General features: G+C 36.6%; 1 protein-coding gene across 2 annotated transcripts in view; it reads left to right on the top strand.

The window, feature by feature from the left end:
- Positions 1-24,172, top strand: part of KCNN2 (potassium calcium-activated channel subfamily N member 2) — a gene marked incomplete at its 5' end in the record, with an annotated part of 71,766 nt that overhangs the window by 38,548 nt on the left and 9,046 nt on the right. The window contains 3 exons of one of the 2 annotated variants that reach the window (XM_084225474.1): positions 7,198-7,339; positions 20,074-20,184; positions 22,621-22,748. In XM_084225474.1, coding sequence (XP_084081600.1) covers positions 7,198-7,339; positions 20,074-20,184; positions 22,621-22,748 — 381 coding nt within the window. The remainder of the gene's footprint in view (positions 1-7,197; positions 7,340-20,073; positions 20,185-22,620; positions 22,749-24,172) is intronic. The other variant, XM_084225475.1, reaches the window with a different exon arrangement.

Here is a 24,172-nt window from a genome sequence, read left to right as displayed (position 1 = left end):
TGAGAGCTCGCAAGGTGAAGGCCACCAAAATAATCATCAGGTGTAAAAAAAAAGTTAACTTCATCCAAAGAGTCTGTAGGAGAGCTACGAAAAATTAAAATTTGATATTTCATTTCCAAAAAAATGAGGCTCAAAATGCTATGCCATTGAGGTATTTTATGCTGTGACAAGTTGTGCTTTCCATTGGAAAAGATACTAGTGTGTTTTTTGTGAAGGCTAAAAAGTTACACGTGATTATGGAATTGTGGAGCACATTGTAATACATGTGCCAAAGTCCATGAGTAAGGATATTTTTTCATACCATACTCTTTTGGTGCTGATTGTTATTCCTGATCCAGCAACTAATATCAACCATAAGACTCTGATTTTGCCTCTTAAAGCTTGAGTTATGTGAAGCATGCTTAGTTATTCTGCAGAGTCTGGGTGTGTATATAAAAACTGGGAAAGGCTAGAGAGTAGAGTTTTTAAAATATAAAGTCATTCCTTTGAAACGTGCAGACTCTTCTTATTGGTGACAGAATATTATCAAATAGAAGAAGATCTGAGAAAAGCTGAATTCCTGAGCCTGTTCTACAACATGAAGAAGATAGATCTTTCTGAAGGAAGACGGTCTGAATATAATAAAATATGTTAGTCCAATTAATTAAGATTAAGCAGAATTTTGTACACAGAATAATTATTGTAACTTTTTTGAAATTAGAAGAATCAGTCATGGAACCTTTGTGACACCTGCTACTGTTAGTCCCAGCTCTCACCTCTGGGAGACACAGAGGCATTCCTACATGCCTTACATTCTGTTCCATTGTGCACATTTAAGTTTATTAAAATGAGCCATGTTTAGGCACAGTGAACCTAATTGTTTTTTAAAAGTCAGATTATATGTTTAAAAAACATATCTGTAGGCAAAGCTCAGAACTTTTTGTACAGCTTTCCAAGAGCTTTAGGTATATTCTTTATTCTGCTGAGTCACAACAAATCACAACTTCAGTTATGCCACTGCAGGAACAAAATAGCTTGAAACTGCTGAAAAGAACACAGTGGGAGTAAGAATATGCCTGTACTGGGGGATAAATACCAAAACTGGGGCTTGAGGAGAGGTGGGTGTGTTTCTTAATTGAGACAAGAAAAAATTCTCCTTAAACTCTCTAGAAACTTTGATAAGACACATTATTTTTTCACATAGTCAAGACCTTCTGAAGCAGTAGTCACCACTTTATTTGCAGGATTACTTTTTTGATACATTGATACTGAGCTCTCCTATCATTAATTCTATTCTTTCTGGTGGATTGCTGTCTGTCGCAAATTTAAACCTTTCCCAATTTCCCAATACTTGCAGATTGATTCAACAGATTAACATTTTTAGCACTATTATTGAAAGCACATTAAAAAAAAAAAAAATCAGGTACTTTTAAGGAGCTTCAGCAGCTTTTTTTGCTTGTAACTGAATGTCTTCTCTTGGAAAGATGGAAAATATTCCCATCTACTACAGGTGTAGTTATTTAGCACAGCATTAGCTCTCTACAGCACCATTGAAGATGAGGCTGGAACCAGTGGAGGACAAATAAAGGCTTTGCATCCTTAGTAAAAATGGCATTTAATCCTTATTTCTGTATTGGTGGGTTTTCTGTTGCTCAGACATTGATGGGTGGGTATCTGATGGAGGCTAGGGGTAATTTTATGTCTTTACCCTTATATTTAAACTATAGTTTATATTAAAAATAATGGAAAAATTTCTTAAAACATACTATCTCACCCATCTGATTTAGTCTTGATTTTTGTCCCCTATGTCCTTTTGTTTTCTTTTAGATTATATTTTTCATTAATCTTAGCAAATAACGTGCTAATTACATAGAATACTTCACCTTTCTTGGTTTTATTGGCTTTTTGTAAATATACTGAAAATGCTTTTAGCAGAAGAATCATGAACATTTTTGGCTGTGGTAGAAGCAATCCAGTCAATTGACTCTTACCCATTACTTTTGATTGTGTTCACAACTGCTGATGTTGTGAGTCAGTCCGTTTGAAATGTAGGCATTTGTTGTGGTGTTTTGCACTTTCATTAAGCAGTTATTGTGACAAGAACATTTTTGCTGCTCTTCGTAAATATTTGGGGGACATCAACAGCAGTGTTGGGAAAAAAATAAGGAATGGCATACATTTTTCTAAGCTGCCCTTCTGATCCTAAGCCCATCAAGGAGGGCAAAATTTTTTCCATTGACTTCATCTGATTTGGAGTCATCCCCACTGTTCCTTCCATGTGCCATTATGGATTTCTTCTTTCCTTTCTTTTAAACAGGAGGAAGGGAGAAGGAATACAGAGACATCTCTGCTATCATGACAGATAAAATGATGCCGCTACCAACCATCTAACTAAGACTAAAAAGACAGTAACAGAATGGTCTGATACTGTGGGGGAGCTCTAATAGGTGGTTAGATCAATCAGTTTCTCAACAGAGCCTTGACAAGTTTCTGATTTACTGGGATAAGCCTGTTTCCAGCTGTTAATAGTCTAAAAGATTTTAACATTTGACAAGAAAAAACTCAGCCTGAATTGCCATTGCCAGGACTTTCTTCTTGATTATGGTTAAAGCAGTCCATTTTCTTCCCTACAGAAATGGTCATCTTTTCAATAATTTTTAGTTCTTTCCTTGACTTGTTCAAGGAGGCAAAATCAAAAATAGCGAATTTATCAAAGGCTGTTCATGGAGGCAAGAATAACTGAATTGAAACTGCTGAGTGTGAATTAAGGCACCAGTGGTCAAGCTTAGTGTTATACTTGATTACTTCTTATTAATCTCTTTTTAAGATGAATGTCTTAGATGTCCAGATATGAATGTGTGATAATTATGTGCAGCTAAAAAGCAGATGTTCTACCAATTAAATGAAACTTCATCACATACAAACAGGGAAGGGAAGCAGTACTGAAAATCATGACACCAACAGTGAAAGTTGGAGACTGCTGTTTGATAAAGAATTTGAAATATTTCTTTGACAAACAAAGCCACTGCAGTATTGTTGCCTGAGGAATGTATTTATGTTTTTCTGAGATGAGTTGTAAAACTCCCACTCAGTTTGGCATGAAAAGGAATTGAGCCATGCTATTTTTTCGCAAATACAATCATTCAGCTATTTTTGGTTTAAATTAGAGTGGTGTCAAGACTTATATATGCTGATTGGTGAGATACTGGATAGTGGTGTTTCACAGGATGATGATTGCCTGGTGAATAGTGTGTTCCAGCTGCAGCACTCCCTGCCTGCTGACATATCCCTTATTAGAAAAGAAGTGTGATAAATAATTCTTATGCCTGTGTGACTTCAGCCAATGATTTTTGTACACTGCAGGAATACATAGTTTTTCTAAATGACCCTTTATTCTGCAGCTGTGTGAGGCTGGGTGTAATGAAAAAAATCAAACTGTGTATAGATGCAGTTTTAATACAGTTAAATACTAGTTCTTATCTTCAAGTGATTCACAGTCTTTCTTATGCATCTTTTTATTGATTAAGAATAATGGGCTTTAAATATTTACATGAATATATTTGCCATGACTGATTTAAAAAATAAAAAATATAAAAATTAAAACCTTTATATAAATAAGAATTAATGACAACAAATCTGTTTTGGAATTTGGTTGGTAATGACAAGATTCTGCTTTGTGTGAAACTCTTCACTGAAAGGAAATCTTTGTTTCTATTTCTTTAATTCTGAGATTTCAGGTTTCCTAGCTGTTCCTGGTAAAGTGTTTTCCTGTTGTATTTCAGAAGTTTTGGATGTAGAGTGAATGGATACTTTGGGAAGATAAAGTTAAATATTGGAATGTTACACCCAAGCTATCTTTCACAGTCCAGCTGGAATGAAGAGATGTTAGTAGTGGCTTGTGATTACTGACAGAGAGCAAGACAGCTCTGCTCCAGTGCTGGTGTAGTTGGCTTTTCTGCTCTGTAACATCCACTGGAATTGGCTGTACTGGGGATAATCTCAATGGTGAAGTGAAAAATACAGATGTAGGAATGGCTGTTATGAGGCCTTCTGGTGACTTCTAGAGCCACACATTAGAGATACTCTTCTAGAAAAACATAAGAAAGTTTAACTTCTGCTGTGACCATTTTGCTATTCCCTGTATAAATGGAGAAGTTCACTCTGATGCTGGGATAACTTCAAAAACACATCTAAAGACAGTGGGTTGATTTCTTTGCCCTTCCTCAAAACAAAGTAGTTTAAATACCTCCAGTGTTAATTTTTAGCCGTTTCCATGACTGTACAGATAAAGATTCTGCAATACTACTTTCTTAAGATATTGCTTTTCCTGCTTTGATACAGATATAATAATATTTTTTGTCCCTGATTGTGGACACAGGGTAGCAGAAGACTGTCCTAGGTTTTGCTGGTCAGGCTTGAGTCCCAAGTGATAGTGGTGCCCAGTGACTTAATAAAGTACTTGAAAATCTCTGCTGACGCAGCTGTTATCTTACGAAAACCCAAAGCGTGTAGACATGTACCAGAACTGCTAACCACAGAGATTCAAAAATCTTAAGTGAGATTACAAAATAAATGAGACAAGATTAAACCACCTTCTTAAAAATTTCAAGGAAATTACAGGATTATAATGAGTGTGATATCCTTTTATACTGTCTCAATTTTACCTACAGATTTTTAACTTGAGAAGTAAGCCCTTCAACTTTCCATATACAGTTGCAAGAGAAAAAGTGTTTAGGTTTTTTTTGAAATATTAAATAAGGCAAATTATGTCATTTGCCTGCTTTCCTGTGCTTGAGCAGTTGCACCAATAACTGCAACTATTTCATCTCCTCTCATAGCCTTTGTTTTTTAATCACAGTAAATTCATTAGTAAGTACTGGTGATGATTTTTAAATTAAGCATGCAACATTTGATTGCTGAACTATAGCCTTAAAATCATAACTAGGTGAAATACTCTGAGCTGAAAATCCAGGACACCTGACCTAACAAGATGGAAACATTTCAACAGGTCCTTGAATTGTTTTAACAAATATTGATGTAGATAGCTTTAATTAATAGTTCATCGAGCAAGCCTTAATTGTCTCCTTGTCTCCAATGAAACTTGAAAAACTTCTGATGTGCCCTTTAAAATTTATGTCAGCTTTTTTAAAGAACCTATGTGTAGGTTGGCTTGTGGGTTTTCTGACATGGGTAAAGGAGGATAAGTGGATAAAGATTCCCATTATCTCTTCCCATGTCGTTCAAGTAGTTTTGATATTCCTTATGGGTTATTTATTTTGGAACTTAGTGAGTTGTCTTTGAATGTTCTGTTTTCAGTCATGTGGTGCATGGAAATGACCAGGTTCAAAATCCAAGGAGAGGCATTAAAGAAATATATTATAAATATTTATGTGGGCATTTCTTAATATTTGCCTGAATTGCTAACTTTAGAATGCACTGTAGCTTGAGTACCCTTCTGTGAAGTTCATCCAGACCCTATGGGTCATACCTCTTACTTGATACACTGTAGGGATTAGCATGATCCCTACACAGGCTTTCTTCTTGCCTCCTGGGTGGGACAAATATGTTTCTCTCTCTGTATCCATATATTTATTTCACAGATGTTACTTGCTACATTTGTTAAGTGGAGACTAAAATCCCCCTAACGTTTAGTACTATCTAGAAAAAAAAAACCAATGTCCAGTTGTGGTTTGCTAAATGCAAAGTTCTGTGGTCATGAATTAAATCTGCCGTTGGTTTTTTTAACTTTTTTTGCTGGTGTGGTTATCATTGCTGGAGTCCTTAGGACCTCAAAATGTGGGCTTTTGCTACATTTTTCTAGGTTTTGTTCTAGGCAAAACAGAAAAACTTGCATAGGTATGTGAGAGACAACACTTACACCAGGAGAGAGGAAAATCCAGGTGAAGTGTGGAACAGGCTTGATTGGAGTGATTGCTGTGGTCTCTGGCAGTCAAAGAGCTTTTATGTTATTGTAATCATCAGATCATGGGTGGGACTTTGAAGATAGTATTTTGCAGACATTTATGGTGAATATCTTACAAGTGTGAGGACAGGGAATTTCCTGAGAGTGCCTGTGTGCTTGTTCTGCATTCTTGGTCCGTCACAGAGGCTGCAGTCCGGAAAGGAAGGAAACAGAAGCAGTTATTTCAGTTGTGGGAAGCAGGTTGTTTACAGATTTGTGAACTAATTAAATAAATGGCCCTCTGTGGCCCCCTGTGAGACATGGATTTAGGGACTAGCTAAAATAATACCCTTGGGGAATCTAACAGCATTTAGTTAACCTGAGGCTTCACAGCAGCTGCAGGGGTGATTGCAACCTTGAGTCTGCAGTGGCTGCTGCAGATAGTCTCTACAGCAGAGCTGCCCTGTCCAGGAAGCAAAATTCCACCCTATTTAGGCATTTTTTTTCCCATCACAGAGTGAGTGGTGACAACAGGTTTTTAAACCTAAGATGTAACTTCACCTTCTATTTGGTATATATGTCACGTGGAGACAAGATGATTAATCTGAACTTGGCAGTTTTTGGAAGGGAAAAATGAACATATTCTACTATAATATTGAAATTAAGTCAAGAAACAGCACATCGTGAATTTCACATAATAGCTGACTAACACTAAAGAGAGTTTTTGCTATATTTAAGGTAAACATCTTTTGATGGTGGGAAATACAATGGCATACTTTTTTATTTACCTTGAACTTGTAGAAGGAGAGGGAAGAACATAGGTTGTCTAAATCAGCGTTTATGTGTTCTTTTATGTTTGGATTTCTGATCATAAGAGTTGCATTCAGGCCAAGGAGATGAAGATGTACTCTGCTGTCTGGTTGTGCACACAACCCTTTCTGACTCTCATATATGCCTCAGACCACAGCAACTGTGGTATTCTGGTGTCTTATGTTACTGCAAAGTATTACCAGGACTTGTACCCCTGGTGAAGAGATTATGTTAAAAACAAAGAGATTTGTGCTGCTTTACAGTAATAACCAAATACTGAATTATAAACAGTTTCTACTACTGGTGTTATTTTTATAACTTCTGATTCATTACTGCTCATGTAATTGTATTTGAGTTATATTTAATTCCTTACAGCTGCTTTTAAAATGAGATTATATACAAAAATGGCTGTGTGGACCAGTTAATGCTTTTATTTTTTTTTCTGAGAGCACAATAGTTTAACAAACGTTTTCATGATAAAGAAAATGTTTTCTTCTTCTTTTCAGATACCATGACCAACAGGATGTTACTAGCAATTTCCTTGGAGCAATGTGGTTGATTTCAATAACTTTTCTATCCATTGGATATGGGGATATGGTACCAAATACATACTGTGGAAAAGGGGTCTGTTTACTTACTGGAATCATGGTGAGTGAATTTGTTAATTGGATATGAGATTGTGTGTGCTTTTAATTAATTTGAAATTAAGCCCAAAACTTCTGTTAGTCATAAAGAAATATTTATCTGCTGTCTTGTAGAGTGTATACTTAATCAGACCATAGCCATAGTCTCTCATTCCTAGTAATAAAATGGAGTTTTCCTCTTCTTTAAGCAAAAATTTAGTAGCTGTGTAATGAAATACAGAGAAACAAATTGTACCTGGACATAATTCATGGCTTCAGAAATCTCAGTAAAGTCTTTCATTAAATGTTAAGGTATCATATCATCTTGATCATCTTTGGGCATGTGTAATTGGACCTGTACTAATAATGGCTCTTCAGTTATAAATTTTGTTTCTTAAAACTAATCACAAAGAGCCATAATGGTGGCTAAATTCTTAAAATTCTTTTGCTTAAGCATAGTTTTCTACTCTATTTCTTACAAGTCTAATAACATATTATTCATAGCTGTCCATTGCTTTAAGTGCAATTATGTTATGCAATTTGCACAGTAACACTGTTTACTACCATTGATACCATACAGCAATTGTTAGGTTATGCATGCTCAATAGATATTTATTGAGTGTATTTCATGTCTGCTTTTAATTTTTTGTATTGCGCCATTTAGTCAAAGTTAGGCAGGGAGTAAGGCAATATATTGTAATGGTGGGAAAATTTACACGTATCTACAGTAAATTAGATGTAAGCAAGTTCTGGACTCTGCCACCCTTATTTGTACCAATTTCTGTGTAAATGTCCCTGTGAATGAGAAAGGCTGAATGATTATCATGTATGTACAGTATGCAACAATAAGATAGATACTTGCTTTTGAATTTTTGAAGTGATTATAAGTAATGCATATATAAGTAATCTGCATCTGTTGGAATAGCTATATTGGGATTATGGCTGAAAGCAAATGGTATCAAAGCATTGTCCCTTTCGAGCAGAGAGGTTGATAGAATATTTGTTTACAATAAATGTGTGTTTTATGTCCACAGAAGAAAAAAAGGCTTTTTTTGTTGTTGTAAGGTTTAAGGATTTTTTTTTACAAATGCTTCAAAAAATTGTTTTAAAAAAAACTGATAGGTTTCAGTTTATTGACCTTTATTGATAAAGATTGGTAAAGATTTCTGGTATATTTTGCAAAAGGTGGTAAATGCATATCTTCTTAAATGCAGAGTTTGCAGTGGAGTTGAAAGGTACAGGCTAAAAGCAGAGGAAGGGCTCACAGGGCTTTTTTAAAGGCTGAGTTCAAATCTGCCATCCTCTGGCATGTTTGCCTTTGCTCCTTTCTGTGTTGGATATTGATGCCAGAGAGGATGAAATGTGGTCATAAATTTACTTGGAAAAGGGATGGAGAAGCAGTGTGTATTGCCACCTTGCAGGGCAGGGATTGCAGAATGAGGATAGAATCCTCATACAGTCACTTCCATTGCTTCCATGGAAAACTCAAGTATGGATTTATAGATACCATTTTCACACATTGGCATCTCTTTTTCACTACTGGTAGACTTGTAAAATGTATGGATGATACCTTCATGTCTCTTATTGGGTTTTTTTAGTGATTATAAGTTCTGCATCAGCTTTGGAAGAGCAAAGGCTCCGATCAGGATGTTGTGGTAATGAATTTGGGATAAACATCTGCAGAGACAGAAAGCATTCTTAACAAAAAAACGAGCCAAGTAGCTGCTGTGTCGTGATAGGTAAAACAATATAAAGCCTAACCACAATTACATTAAAGTAATCTTTGAGATAAAAAAACATGGAGCAATGAGAAAAAGTCAGATGCTGGAATTACTCTGGGTTTTTTGGGGCTTGTGTTTTTTTTTTTGTTTTGTTTTGTTTTTATAAAGGACTTAAGGAGTATGGAATATGGTACAGTAAATATAATAATGAACTCTCTTCTAGCCTAACCTGTAATACCAAAAAGCTTACAGGTCTTGAATATCATTGTTTAAAACCAATTATTCTTCTGAAACTTGTATAGTATCTAATTAATGTTTGTTGCGGAAAATATAAAATCCTAAAAGAACAGGTCTAGTGATTTTTATTTCACTAGCAGCAATTGATGGTCTAATTTAAAGACACACAAAGGTAATTGTTGAATGTATGTAGTAAAAAAAAAAAAAACATAGTGGTTTTAAGAGGTAAAGTATAATTCCCTAGCATCTGAAGCAGCAAATGCCATGGATTAGTATGACCAATGCCAAGTACTGCTGAGTGTTTGCTTTTGGGTAAGGTCCCTATTAAAATGGATGGAAGGGGGAATAAATAGAAACCCTTGTGAATACAAGAGTGGTTACACAGACAACTGACGAATTAATGTTGGCTTTGTGGAACTGGTGGCCCAAGGAAACCTACTTTGGTGTCTTGATCCCTGTGAAGGCAAAACCCTGGTGCCATGTCTGTCTTCCTATTTCTGCCTCATGATTTGCTTTCTGTGCATTGGAAATGGGGGTGCTCAGGCTGAGCTCTGCCTTGTACTCCAGCCTTAGAGGTGGACTTTGTTTGTGCAGTCTGCTGCTGGCACCAAGTTGTGTTGGTGATTGACATTGTAACTACTGCTGTCTTAGGTCACTGATGTAAAGTGACATCTTTTAAACTCTGCAAATGCACACTGCTGGAAAATAGGAAAATCTTTACACTAATATTCAGATTCGACCAAAAGGAAAAATGTCTTGAGAATTGTTGAGAGTAAGATAACAAAGAAGTTTGATTAATTAGAGAAATTGGGAAAAAAACAAAAAACAAAAAAAAACCCAAAAAAATAAAAAAAATAAAAAATTTACATTCTGATCTTGCAAAGCTCACAAATATGTGTAACTTTCATAAAAATACTGATACAGTGTATTACAAAGAGGAGTCAATGCTAGATGTTTTACAGTCAAGCAAGTGAAACTATACTGGATGCCTCAACTCTGTTGCCAATCTGTGTTTTTCCAATGAGACTCTACTAGGCAGCAGTAGTAGACTGCGGGCCAGGCGGGCTTTAAATTGAGAGCAAATGTATCCTCTGCCCCCTGTGTACATTAGGTAGGTCTGGAAGAGTGTCCTGGATGGATACACATACAGCTGCTGTCCCTGCTCTCAGAACAGGATAGAGAGGAAATAGGGAGACCTGTGGCATCTTTGCCATGCCGTGCAGCTTGTTGGTGTACTGTGTTTGCCTGTGTTTTGTGCCTGCTGAAGCTGCCGTGCCTGGTTGTCAGTAGCCACCCAGGCAGATCTCTCAAATGCTCATCAGCTAGGTGATCTCAGCTACAGGTGGAACACTTTCCTTGTATTGTTTCTAAGTGGAACTGCCTGTGTAGGCAGCACTTCTACTTTCTTAATCGCTTTTTGCATCTAGGGCCTTGGAGAGGTTTGCAAAATTTTTCCTGCTTTATAAGGAAATTAATGAAGTTGGCAAAAATTTAAAGAAGGTCTGTAGAAATTGGTAAGGAGGACTGTGAGAAGATATGAAAAAATGCATAATTATGGACTGTGAGATGGATAACTTTAGCAGACCTTTATAAGCTTTTACAGTTACACAGGATAAAACAATGTCAGTCAGTTCTTCTGACTGCAAATATAAGGACCTGTTGCGAGTTTTACGAAGGACATTTTCCCTTTTAGATCCAGCAATATGTGGTGAGGTGGTGCTTTTATTGTATGATGCAAAGTTTATGATGCAGAATCTTCCTGCAAATCCACCCACCAACGGTTAGAAGCAGACATGTAGGCCAAACTTATGTTGCTGCAAATAAAATGGATGAATTGCAATTGTCCTGTCACAGGATGCAGTTGGTTGGGTGTAGCTCAATGAAGTTTGCTTGAAATGAAATAGATGTTATTCCAAGTGTCCGCTTTGCTAATATGGAAATTATACTTTAATTGTTTCTCTTGTTGAAATGGACTTCAAAGAGATTGTTAGTCCTATGAAAGAACCAAATAAATAAGGAAAGTTTCTTAAATGTATGCAATAGCTGGGGACAAGATTTGAGTTCTTCCTTGTGAAAATTTTAAGCGGCATCTTTTAGCTACGGTATTTGAAGACCACTTATGTAGATAAAGTATTCTTATTAGAGTAGTTGCAATGAAGTCTGTGTGTACAGTCTGGCTTTAGGAACAATAGTTTTCATTAGTTCCAAATGGTGAATCAAAAATTAATAAGATCTCATTTTAAATCTTCTCATTATGAAGGTTTTAATGTCCTTTGGAAGTCTGCATTTATTTCTAAACGATCACGGTTTCTTTGCTATGAGTCATGAAAAAAGTGATGAGAATGAAGTGTTTCTGGTTTAAGAACAGAGGACTCTTCATCTAAGGCTTAATTGTGATGTTTGTGCAAATGGTAATTGTAGACGGCCTAGTCTTACCAACAAATACAGAGAACTATCTAAAATAGGAACATGGCACTTAGAGTAGCAGTTTCTAACTGCATTATTTTTTGTTGGTAGCAAAATCTGAACTGTATTCTTTTTGAAATTTATAATTTGTTAGATTGTAAGAAAAAAGAGGAGAAAAACAAGTAGATTCTAACTGCATAGTTAACATTGTGTGCATGTCTTCTGGGATGAGTCCTGAAAAAAAGAAAAAAATAAGGTAAACATTAGATTTGAGCAATTATGGAAATTATTTTATAGAACTTTATGGATAGTGTGCAAAAAGGTCATAAATTATGGTGCATAATAATGCCTAAAGTGTGTGATTTTATGAAAACTTTGGTTCACGTTGTTTAATTGTGTAGTGTGTCAGAGAAACAATGGTTTATAAAATATAGAAATGTATTTTGAATTACACTTTAAAAGCTGAAAAGGTATGATCAAGTTAAAGCACTGTGGTGCATCATTCTGTGGATAAGAAGATATCTCAAACAACTAGAACACTTCATTTTTTACTTCTCTGAGAGTACAGAAAGTATGAAAAGTTTTTCATGTGAATTGATAGCATCTTGGGTCCATGTCTCAGATATATGCTAGAATATAATTCAGTAGATTCTGAAAATTCAGTAATAAATATGACATCAGGATTTAGAACAGACTGTGTTTGTTCCTTCTGTCATAGCACAACCTAAGTAGACAATGTATTGAGCAGAAATGTTGTGAGAAGACAGTTAATGATGCCTGCGTTCTTAGGGGTAAAGCTATTAAAAGATGGGCTGCTGAGAAATTTGTCAGCTCCTCTACTATTGTTGTTCCAGCACAACAGATTGCAAAAATGGAACTTTTGTAGGGAAGAAAGGTAGTTTGGGATTATTTTATGTCCATGGCTTGTTGGAATGAAATTTTTAGCTGAAGTATAGAATCATAAATTATCAAAATCAGGTTGAGACATTAAAACATTATCCCTGAAGTAGTGGTTGAGAGGGCATTAATCTGAAAAGTGAGTCAATGGCAGAGGTTCTACTCCATTTGAGTAAACAAAACCTTTTGAAAGGTTTTACCATCTTTCATAACTAGAAAAATTAAGGGGAAAAAACTTCTTCAGAAGGTCTTTTGTTTGTACCAGTAGAGTAGGGAAATTTTTGAAGTGTCAGAGGCCACAGGAACTTTTTCCCACTAAGGTTTAGTTATGGATGCATTTCAGTAAATTCAGAAGGGAGGCAGTTAGTTCCTGGCTGGAATGAGAAGCAGTTGTCTCATGCTGTCATTGTTTACATAGGTGTGACTTGAGCTGATGACTCTTGCAACAAAACTTCTTTGGTCTGAGAAAATATAATTTCATTTGCAATAGCCTTAAATTTAATGCAGCCGTTTTCGCATGCTTTTACACATATTCTTAAGAAACTTTTGTATTTACAAAACAAGTGAAGAACAAGAACATCACTGGTAGCTTTCATCCTGAGTTATTGAAATGATGTTTCCCATCAGCCTTATAGGCTGTTAAGCCTGCTCATTTAAGGAAATTGGACTTCAACCCTTGCCCAGCAAACAGTTTTTTATGCATTTTGGTATAAACTGTCCAGGGGTGTTTTAGCTGTTATGACCACTGAAGGTTTACCAGAAGCCCAGTCATCAGGGCATATTCAATTGTCAGGGTTCTCTGACAGTCTACAGTCATTAACACTACATTCATTAACACTACAGTCCTTTATAGGTTCCCCTGTAGAAGAGATACTGTCTTCATGTTATAAATCATTATGTCCTGTGCTGTCCCAGATGTCTCTCCTAGTACCCAGCTTTCATTTCTTAAGAAGTTTATTTCACCCATTCTTATGTGTGACACTATTTAATCAATTTCACATTTATACATAACATTTTAATGGTCTTCATAATTTTCATTTTCGCAACATTGCTAAAAACCTTTAGATTACTTAGAAGTAAACAAACCTGGTCATCTACTCTTATATAGATCAGAAATTTAAGTGCTGCAGTAAAATTCTGGATGTGATGCAGACAAACACCACTGAAGACAATAGTAGCCAGGCAAATATTGAACACATGAAAGTATAAATCATGTGAAGGTTTTTTAGATCACCCTTTGGTGACATAATGTAGTTGTTGTCCTGTTACTCATTTTATTTCAGTCTTGCAAGGTTATGCATCTCTCCCAGTAAACAGTGACAAATACAAACCCACATTTATACAGCACCACTTCCCTACCTTCTGTCTGTGTTGTTTTGGAGAGGTTTTTTTTACTTCAAGCAACATTTTTTAAAAATTTTTTTACCCCTTCCCTGGTGGTCATGTTGTCCACCTTTGAGAGAGCCAAATGAACAAAATGCCTGTTTAAATTCTTACAGGATTTTCATTTTATGCAGAGCAGCAGGAGGAATGTTGTGCCTTTTCTGGTGCAGAGCTAAATTTCCCACCAGAACCATATGTCTGCAAAGCGCACCTTCTCTCTCCCTCAGTGGATCCCAAGAGAAGTGAGCAAGAAATGTGGCAACTGCCTCCTTTCAGCTACAGGCAAGTATAGCAGGACATTTTTATGACCACTTAAGATTGCACTTCACTTCCAGTCCAGTAAGCCAAAGATGCCAGATGACTTTCAGCAGAGACACTGATACACAGTGCTGCTGCCCTTCTCACCAACAGCACCCTCCAGGTGGTTGCAGGAGTGATTCATTTCGCTGTAGTCTTGGAAAGGTATTTCAGGGCCTCATCAAAAAAAGATCCAAGTGACAATGCCCAGGGCATTTACTTAGAGGACTACAGGGTTTCTCTACTGACCAAGCACTGCTTTCAATTCTAACTGAAAATGCAGCCCGTGCTAAGCTCTATTTGCCTTATATAAAGCCCTGGCTGAAGAGTTGAAAGCACTTCTCTGGCTGTCAGTAAAACTGGGCCTTAATGAGAATGCTAGATGTACATTCTAGACTGCCCTTGAACCCTGAACCCTGCAGTTTTGCAGTCACTGTCTTGCAGCAGTGTGAACCTTCAGTCTTAGCACTTGTGAGTGGTAGTAAAGGCATGGTCTTGATCCAGATTCCATAGCCACATTTTCCTGGTGTGCTGTGGGAAACACCAGCTTTTTCCCTCCAGCTGCCATGGCTGTGTCAGGTGTGGTTTACTGTAATGTAAAATCCTCTGTAGTAACTTTTAGTTAGTCAGCTCCTTTGATATGGTGATTCTGCTGATATCAGCAGAAAGCTCAGTGTGGATTGCAAAAGTGAAGAGGACAGAGGATTGTGGTTGGACTGCAAAAGGCATCTCAGCTGGCGTGTATTAAGTGTATTGATGAGTGACTTTGACAAGGAAGAGAAAGGGAAAGTCAAGTCTAGTATTATGTACATGCCACAACTGGGTAATACAGGCCTACCACCTTTATTAATTCTGATTTATATTCCTGTAGCCCTTCAGGACTCCAGATCCTATTGATACCAGTGCTGTATAAAGAGAATAGAAATACATAGTCCAAATTACTGATGAGTTTAGCATTCCCATAGAGAAATAGAATGGGAAACAAGGAGGAATTATGCAGGATAGTAGAAGTCATCTTGGCATACCAGAATCTGATGTACCTTCACTGGTTTTGCTAGGCTTTGTAGTAAGTAAAATCCTAAACAAAGAAGGGGAAGGTTTTAAAAGAAAACTATATATTAGATTTATATGTTTCTTGGGAGCTTTTACTAAGTAAATAGGTGATGCAAAGAATCTTGTCTGAAAGATCTTGTTAGAACTGAAATCCGTGAGGAGTCATAAAGTACTGCAACTGAGGGCAAATGTTCTGTATACAGTGCCATAGAGGAGGGACTACATCAACACAGAGCAGAGTAAATTTTAAAAATGACAGGCAAAGAAAATAACCATTGCAGCAATGTCTGATGTGTCTAAGCTTGCTTGTTAAAGCAGTGGAAAGGAGGCTTGCGGTAATTCAGAACTAAGTGCCAAGAGGAGGGACTCTTGGCAGAAAATAGGGAAAGTTGCAATTTATGATGCCTGTAGGTAAAATGAAAGGCAAGACCAAGTAATAGTTATGCTTTTTTATAAGATTCACATTTAAGCTAAATTTATATCATGTTCAGTTGCTAAATTTAAAGTATAATTTAAAATACAATTAATTTCATCTTTCTTCTCTTCCCTTTTCAAATAGCATGGGCTTGATTTTTATGCCCATTTTTTCCCTCCTCAATTTAATCCATCCTTCCATTCATTTTTTTAGGTGTACCAGTCAACATTTAGGTTTATGTAACAGGGAAAATTATTACCCTACTAGTGTTTAAAAAGTGCCTAACCATATATGAGTAAAATGCCAACATACACTTCCACTTACATTTCTATCAGGGAAACTCACTTTGGATTCTAGGCATCAAAGAGGGCCAGAGAGGAGAATGGATTTCACAGACTTCCATACCTGCATGAACATTTTACCTTTAGGTGTCATTCTTTGTCCTTAACAGGAGCAGCATATTTAGAATTAAGGATACAATGAATGTCCTCAAGTTGCTTGCAGTCACATCAAATTGTTTTCATAAGGGACAATAGCTAAATAAATTGACAATCAAGGCAAGTTCTGTCCTGTGTAAATGATTGTGAACCTGATGCTAAAGGTGGTACTGCTCATAAGTGCAAATTCTAAATCACCATCAGAGATCTGATGCCACTGTGAAGTCCTGAGTTTGTTGACTTGCTCAGCTGGAAGACTGTGGATATGTTTATTTTCAGATTTCTTGCTTTTACTGTAGACAAATATGCTACATTTCATATCAAGCAAGATATAATGTGTGTTCAGGACTTAATTCATGTGCTTCATCTTCTGATCCTTGCAAACAGGAAATATGCATTGCTCAGCTCATCAGCGGAGTCCTAGTCTTGCCTGTTTTTCAATCTGTGATCTTTAAGAGCTTCTCACACTTTAGTAGATAATTTCATTCAGTTTGTACATGCTTTCTGGAAAACAGAAGAATTCAGGTATCAGAATCAGCTTTTAAAACGGGTGGTTGCTGGCAAATATTTGATCAGAGTACTTGAACACCATCAAATTAATGAATGGCTAATTCTGTTATTACCTGTTTCCACTAAGTGGAGCAGATAAACAGTGTAGTCAGACCTTAGCCTTGGCTTGATCAATTTGCTTACACTGCATGTGTTGTAATAATTTCTGTCCTAAGTGCCCTTAAAACCAGGCTGCTTACCAAGCCAGAACACACTGCGATGACTCTGTAATGCAGGAGGTGGTCAGGCTGATTAAGGAGTGTGAATTCCAGATAGAATCAATTAATGCTTTGATACCTGAAAATATATACCATCCTGACTTTTAAATTTTCTTCATCTTACATATAATTCTCCTTAACAAGAGCTTGAAGCAATGATTTATTTTATTATTTACTTCAAAACTGGATAAAAATAATGATGTTTAAAGTTAATACAGTAATCAAATATAAGATTTCGTAGAATTTTATTCTCTAGAAAACCCCTCCTACAGATTAAATAATTATTAGTGCTTTTACTGAGTTTGAGTAATTTTAATAAATAAGTAGCTGATGAATTGTGTGGTGCTGATATAACAAACTGGACATATAAGCTGACCTACTGATTTTACTATGAATCAGCATACTCAAAAACATGTCAAGTATCATGCACACAATGCTACCATTTTTTAAAGTAACGATATTTTCTCCATTTAATTTCTGAAATTTTGAATAATTCTCACTTTATGAGTATTTTTAAGGATGCTGAGCTCTTTAGGGGAGCCATGTAATACTGCAGGTTGCTGTAACATAAAATATTAATTAGCATAATTAGGTTGTAGGTTAAGTGGAATTTTAGTCATTGTTGTAAGCTGCTCTGAGTGATTATTTTTCCTTCACAGTGCTGTGAAATGTAAAGATGCAGATAGGATAATACTTCGTACCTCTGAAGAAACACTAAAAGAGCTCACGTTCATGTCCTGAGATCCAATTGCATGCCACAAAACCAAGAGGTTTAAGCTGAATTTAGAGTACCTTGCCATCACAATAAGCTGTTTTGGAGATGAGGAAGATAGCAGTGCATATACGCCGTAGAGGTGGTTGTCACAGCTCACTGGTGACAGTATTGTGACACCAATGGCAGTGTATTTTATGTGAGACATAAAACTCCTACTTTTGACAGCATTTGGCCCTTACAGCTGCTGTGCCACATAGAAAATGCCTTAATCACAAAGGCTGGAATGATTTTGCTTCAAAGCAAGCTCTTTTGTCTTCCACCATTCCTCTAACCTTTTTCAGGGGGATTGAGAAAGAGTCATCTAGTATTTTTCTCCCCTAGTAAATTGGCTTAAATAGGTGGGGTTTTTGCCAGTGGGGTCTGTATTGATAAGCTCATTTTCATTCGAGCTTTCTTGCTGTGAGCAGGCAGAACTCTGGTTATGTCATTAAATCAACATCTGGCCCTGGTTTTCCTGACATACTGAACCAAAAGACGTCTGCTTTTATCTTCATTTCCTTGCTATTATATGGGGTAGTTTATTAATTTATTTGCCTACAGAGAAGTCTTCTGCATATTAGCATTTTCCTCAACAGGAAGAAGATCTAAAAAGCACTGTCTGTTTTCTGGAGGGGGTGGGATGTGTTAGAGCATCTTCTGCCTTGTCCTCTTCCCAAGGGAGGCTCAGTGGGCTTCTGAAGTGCTTAGCCTCAAGCTGTGTGGGCTGTATTCTTTCTTTTTAACTGTTAATGGGGTCTAGAGAAGGAAGAGAACTTTTACCACTATTTTGACTCATGGGAAGAGCAAAACTTTAAGTAAATTCCCATGAACTTCCATTGTCACAAGACTGAACAACAGAGAGGTGGAGAAAACCAAAGGCTTAGTATTGAGGACAGGAAAGAAGCAGGAAATGCAGCAAAACTATGAGGGACTCATTTGAAGGAATGCTGAGAGCTGTTGAGGGTGGAAGATGAGAGCTAACTGGAGAAATTGAGAGGAGGATTGGATGGGTTTTTTGGAACAATCTACCAGGGAAATGGAAAAATTATTAATTCAAGGCTTTTACAGAATTCATTGTATGCCTCAGTAAGTACACAGAGAGACAAGATCCAGTTTTGTAAGGACTCTGTGTAGAAAAAGGGTTTTCATTGAGTTAATTTATTTTGCAGCCTCTATGTTTTTATTAATGGATTTTGTATTTTGAAAGCTAAATTCTGAGATTTCTTCTGGATTTTCTGGAGAGGATAAAGCAGTTCTAGATGTGGGGGATAGAGAATAAATTTGTGGGAATAATACAGAATGAGAGGAAGAAAGCTCTGTGAATCAAAATGTGCTAAACTTCAATGAGAAGCAATGAGAGATTTCTTTATATTGAAGAGTAACTGACACAAGTGAATAAGAGCTAGATTGGAATGAACCTGCAAGTTAAATGTAGCCTTGTATATTTAATGAGATACTTATACTTCTTAAAAAAAGAAGCTGTAAGAATTTGTTTATTAAAACAAAATGTTAAAGCAGCAGAATTTATAAATAGTGTAAAGGTAATAATACCTCTAGATGTATAAAATTGACACTGCTTATTACCTGGCTCATTTTAGTCTCCTTTCTTTTTCACTTGCCCCATAAAGAAGCATTTGTATTTGTGATGCTGATAAAGCCACTGTCATTCCAAAGAGACAGGCACCTTCTGGAATTTGCCTGTTGTGCACATGCATGTCAGCATGTATACATGCATGTGCATACATAAGCACAGCATGAATTAGAAAATTAGTATTGTCTCTGTCCAAGTTTTGAAGATATGGTTCTGTGTATGTGTTCTATTTTATATGGTAATAAGATAAGCAGAAATAATATAGGAAAAGATGACTGAAGGACTCAGAACAACAGGAAAATATACTAAAGTAAGTAAATGCTAATTTTACTATTATTTTTAGGCCCTGCAGAAAATCCTAAGAAACTTTTTATTTGTGTGTGTGTGTGTGTGCTAAATATTAATCTAATCTTATTTCCTCTTTGGCAGTTGTTATAACCTTGAGAAATTTTTTAAGAACTCTGTTACTGGGTTTTAAAAGTTGTTTTTATCACCCCCTTTGCTTATGCATTAGAAATGGGAAATGTTCAATCCCTGCAGAGAAAAAAAAAAAAAGAAAAAAAATCAGAATTTTTATGTGATGGTGCTCACTAATTATTTTGGTGCCTTGGTAGTTTACCAGCCTGTAAATACTGACTTGTCATAATACTCTGAAATGAAACAGCTGTAGTATGTTCACTGTATTTACCTGGGATGAATCACCTGATGCCTGCCATACTTCTACAGGAAAGGAGAAGCTTCCTCTAAAAACTCTGCAAAATGCAGTAGTAACATCTTGGGGGTTTGTTTTATTGTTTTCAGGGTGCTGGGTGCACTGCACTGGTGGTAGCTGTGGTGGCAAGGAAGTTAGAACTTACCAAAGCTGAAAAACATGTGCATAATTTCATGATGGACACCCAGCTAACTAAAAGAGTAAGTCACACTTTATATTCACAACTGAAAAGGAATAATGTGTATTAATTTATTTATGCATTTGTTTTTAAGTAGTCTCTTGCTTGGTGTCCTTGCTGAACTTTATCATGGGTATTATTTTGAAAGATTAGAAATGGGATGCCTTGAGTTTTTCTTTAAATCAAGGGCAACTGCAAGTTGTCAGCAAATTTTAAGAATTTGTATAGAATATTGAATGGAGGGCCCTTGTAGCTGGAAGGGGGTGTTAATTAGCAGTTAAATGCTGTAAAGCTAGACTATTATATTAAACCAAAAGTTTTTGTGTCATATGAAAATATATTTTTTTGTAGCTAAAATAGGTGAAATAACAGATAAAAACATAAATTTCAAGCTATGAGAGATGTTCTTAAGAAAGCAACATATGTTTTCAAATGTTGACAACATAGGAACATTAACAGTGAGGCAGTCTTTCCAGCTGCTCTTTGTACACAGCGCATGGTTTATTTAGTGGCACACAGTACTGAAGGACCCTGAAAGATATTTGTATATATTATTTTTAGAAGAGACTATTTTTTACAAAATAGTAATCACTGGTATTGATAGAAATATTTTAAATTAAAGAAAATGCAGCAAACAAGGCAATACAAATCCTTTGCTGAAATAAAACAGGTCAGTGTTGCGGGAACAAGAAAATGAGTAGTAGCTGTACAGTCAACTTGTTCAGTCTTCTTTATTGAGAAGAGCCAATGTGAAGACAAAGGTGCTTATGATCACAACTCAGCAGGGTTTCTCTTAGTGGTGGGCACGGAGGAAGGTCAGTGCCTGAGATGGAGACAGTAGTTCTGCTCCAGGCGAGGAGGAGGAGGATGGCTGCCCCAGCCCTGCTCCATGCAGCACTGCAGCGCTGCACTGGCACGGGCCCTTTGCTGCAGAGAGCCCTGTCCTGTCCTCACGTGCTGCATTTCTCAGAGCACTCCTCTGGCTATGCTGGCTCTCATTTCTGTACTGCTCACCACTAACAGCCTGTGTCTCCTCTAAGGAGTCTAAGGAAGAGAGTTCTCATATAGGTATAAAGGGTGTCTGACCAGGTGTCTCTCTGAGCTTGTGGATTTACATTCCCATTGCAGTCAGTTAAGGTGGTGTTGATACTAGACCACAGGAAATAATTTCTCCTTTCATAACACAGTTACTTTTCTAGTATTATCTGACAGCTGAGCCCAAAATGTGTCTCAGAGATTGGCCAGATTTTGAGTCTAGTCTTTATTTATGCCTTTTGAAGTTTATTTTGTTCATCTATTCTTCATATAAATCTCAATGTTAGTCTAATACTTTATTCAAGTGGTGGTTTCAGAGCTTTAAGTTTTTCATGTGCTTTGAGTGAAGCTCAAAGCACATGAAAAGTGAGCCAAGCAAACAAATCCAAGATGCACATCAGATCACAAATCATGCAGATGCTGGGGATCTTTCCTCACAGCCTGATGATAGCCATACCTTTTGGAAATGCAAGGGCTACTTAGGGATTGTGAGGAGGTCTCTAAACCATGTTGTGCTTTCAGTGAAGACAGGACAAGGTTCTCCAGCACTTACAGGTACAAGGTGGGGGAGCTTGTTGCTGGGCCAAGCTATTGCATGACATTCCTGCAATGTCTTAACCACTGACTTAGCTCTGACACTGCAGTTACTGGCATAATGTAAATCTGGAGGGAGAGAAAATTAAAATTAATAATTAGGACAGTTTTTCTTTCCAAGTAACCTGGTCATTCAGCCATTAATCAACATTGCATTCAAATTATTTGTATGTTTATAAGCATTCTTGAAAGTTTTGGAGGGTCTAAAAAGGGAACTGTAGGTACTCTTAATATTTTATGGAAAGCCAAATTTTAAAAAAGAGTCTAAGCACTTTTTAAATAGAACTCTGCCCACCTTAATTGACAACATATTTTTTCATCTTCTTGGAGAATGTTAAAAAAGAAACAAGTATAAAAACTAAATGCCACCCCCGAAAAAAAAAAAGGGGGACAAAGTGCTCAAACATCTCTGGAAGTTTAAAAGACTTAATTCAATTGCTAAAAGAATTAAGAAGTGCTAACCATAGAACAAGAAAGACAGAAATGTTATGGTCCTATTGAATGCACATACAGATAATGCATTAGTATTTCCTCACTGTAATTTATTGCCATAAACACCAAACAGTTACAACTCTTTGAAGAGGGAAAATTATTCCTGGATGCAAAAATATTTGATCTGAACATCACATCTATATAAAAAAGAAACTGCTCAGCAGTCCCCTTAATCCAGTTGTTGCTTTCTTCCTTCAGTGCTTCTGCTTCTTGAGGTACCCACTTCCCACAGTTAAGAAAGCATTTCAAAAGCTTTAGGGAGGAGTTAATAACAGAAAAGTAAAAGCATAATGTAATACAACTTTTGTCAGCCTGGTGTTTTTCTTTTATTAAACAGGTGAAAAATGCAGCGGCCAACGTACTCAGGGAAACGTGGTTAATTTATAAAAACACAAAGCTGGTTAAAAAAATAGACCATGCAAAAGTAAGAAAACATCAACGCAAATTCTTGCAAGCTATTCATCAGTAAGTACTGTTTTGCTTTCTGTTTCCTCCCAAGGTGTTTTCTGTTAGTTTCCCTCTCTCCCAGTCACTCTTAGTCCCATCCCGCTCCCTCCCACCTCTTCCCCCCCCGCCATTGCCTTCCCTTCATAGAAGATTGTTCTGGAAGTTGATTTTCTTTCAGAGTAAGGAAAAGATAACCATTTACTGTATTGTCTGTTTACAATAAAATAAAAAGGTACACTGGGAGTTTATGTCCATATAAACTGGTCAATGTTTTTTGGAAGTTTCCCATGCTTCTTGAGTTATCTAAGACTTTTTTGCTCTATGTCACTGAGACTATCCTTTTTTTTATGCATTTTCTTCCTGGTAGAAAGATATGAGCGACAATAGACAGAAGGAAATAAAAAAAAAACCCAACATGTTCTTTGTAGATGTTTTAATATTTTAAAATCAGAATGGTCTGATAGAAGAGCGTATGTATGTAGTGTTTAATGAAAAGGATATTCATCAAGTGTAGTTTCATGGCACACCAGCATTTAGTTGCCTCTCTCCACTGTATATTCTCAGTGCATAAGATCAAATCTTGGTATGTCAGCTATAACCCTTGCCATCTGTTCTAGAAAATGGGAGTGCATGCTAGTAGTTGAGACCACTGACATTATTCAAACGAGTTTTTCCCCTCTACTTGAGACTCTGAAAACAAGCCTGAGACCTAAAACTGGTTGTAGGATTAAGCTGTGCCATGGTACTGCCAAGCTACGAGTATTTATCTAAAATTTGCAGAATGTATTTGTCATAAAGCACATCCAAATGAGCAGAATTGCACAATGGTTACTATTCCTGAACTACATGAGACGGAAAAAACCTCAGAGTTTTGTCCTCAGGAACCAGAATTCGTTTGAGGAATGGTATGGTCAGGGTCTGTTTGTTCTATTTGTTATCCCCATTCAGCCTGAGGCAGCCATTTGTACAGCCTGTGAAGATAGTTCCCATGAGTTACAGGGAAGAAGTAGACAAATTAGGTTTAGTTTCAAACTGATGGTTTCATAACTTTTTAGTCTAGGCCTGTGCCTGGGACAACCAGTGAAGAGATGTGAGGGAAGCAGCCATGGTGAAAAGAACATCTATATAGCTTCTTACAGGAAAGACAGGAAGGAAAGGCCAAGCTTACTCATTTCCTATTAGTAAATTTAGACTAACAATCATTCTCTCTTTCATAGCAACGTTTTAAAGCAGTAGGTAGCTAAGCTTAAGCTGTGAAGTACTCTGTAAATCTTGATTACTGTATTACATTTTGCAAGCTGCAGGTTTAAATGTTACTGTGTCATTCGTGCAGATACATGTGGAGATATTTTGAGGAATAAAATGACAACAGAAGTTGAGGCATTTTTATGTGAATACAAAAAGTATATTTTTATATAGCAGTTTGGCCATCCTGCTTAGCT

Source organism: Fringilla coelebs (assembly GCF_963513975.1).
Source record: "Fringilla coelebs genome assembly, chromosome: Z".
Lineage (NCBI taxonomy): Eukaryota > Metazoa > Chordata > Aves > Passeriformes > Fringillidae > Fringilla > Fringilla coelebs.
The sequence above is the reverse complement of the archived record's forward strand: the minus strand, read 5'-3'. Positions and strand labels throughout refer to the sequence as shown.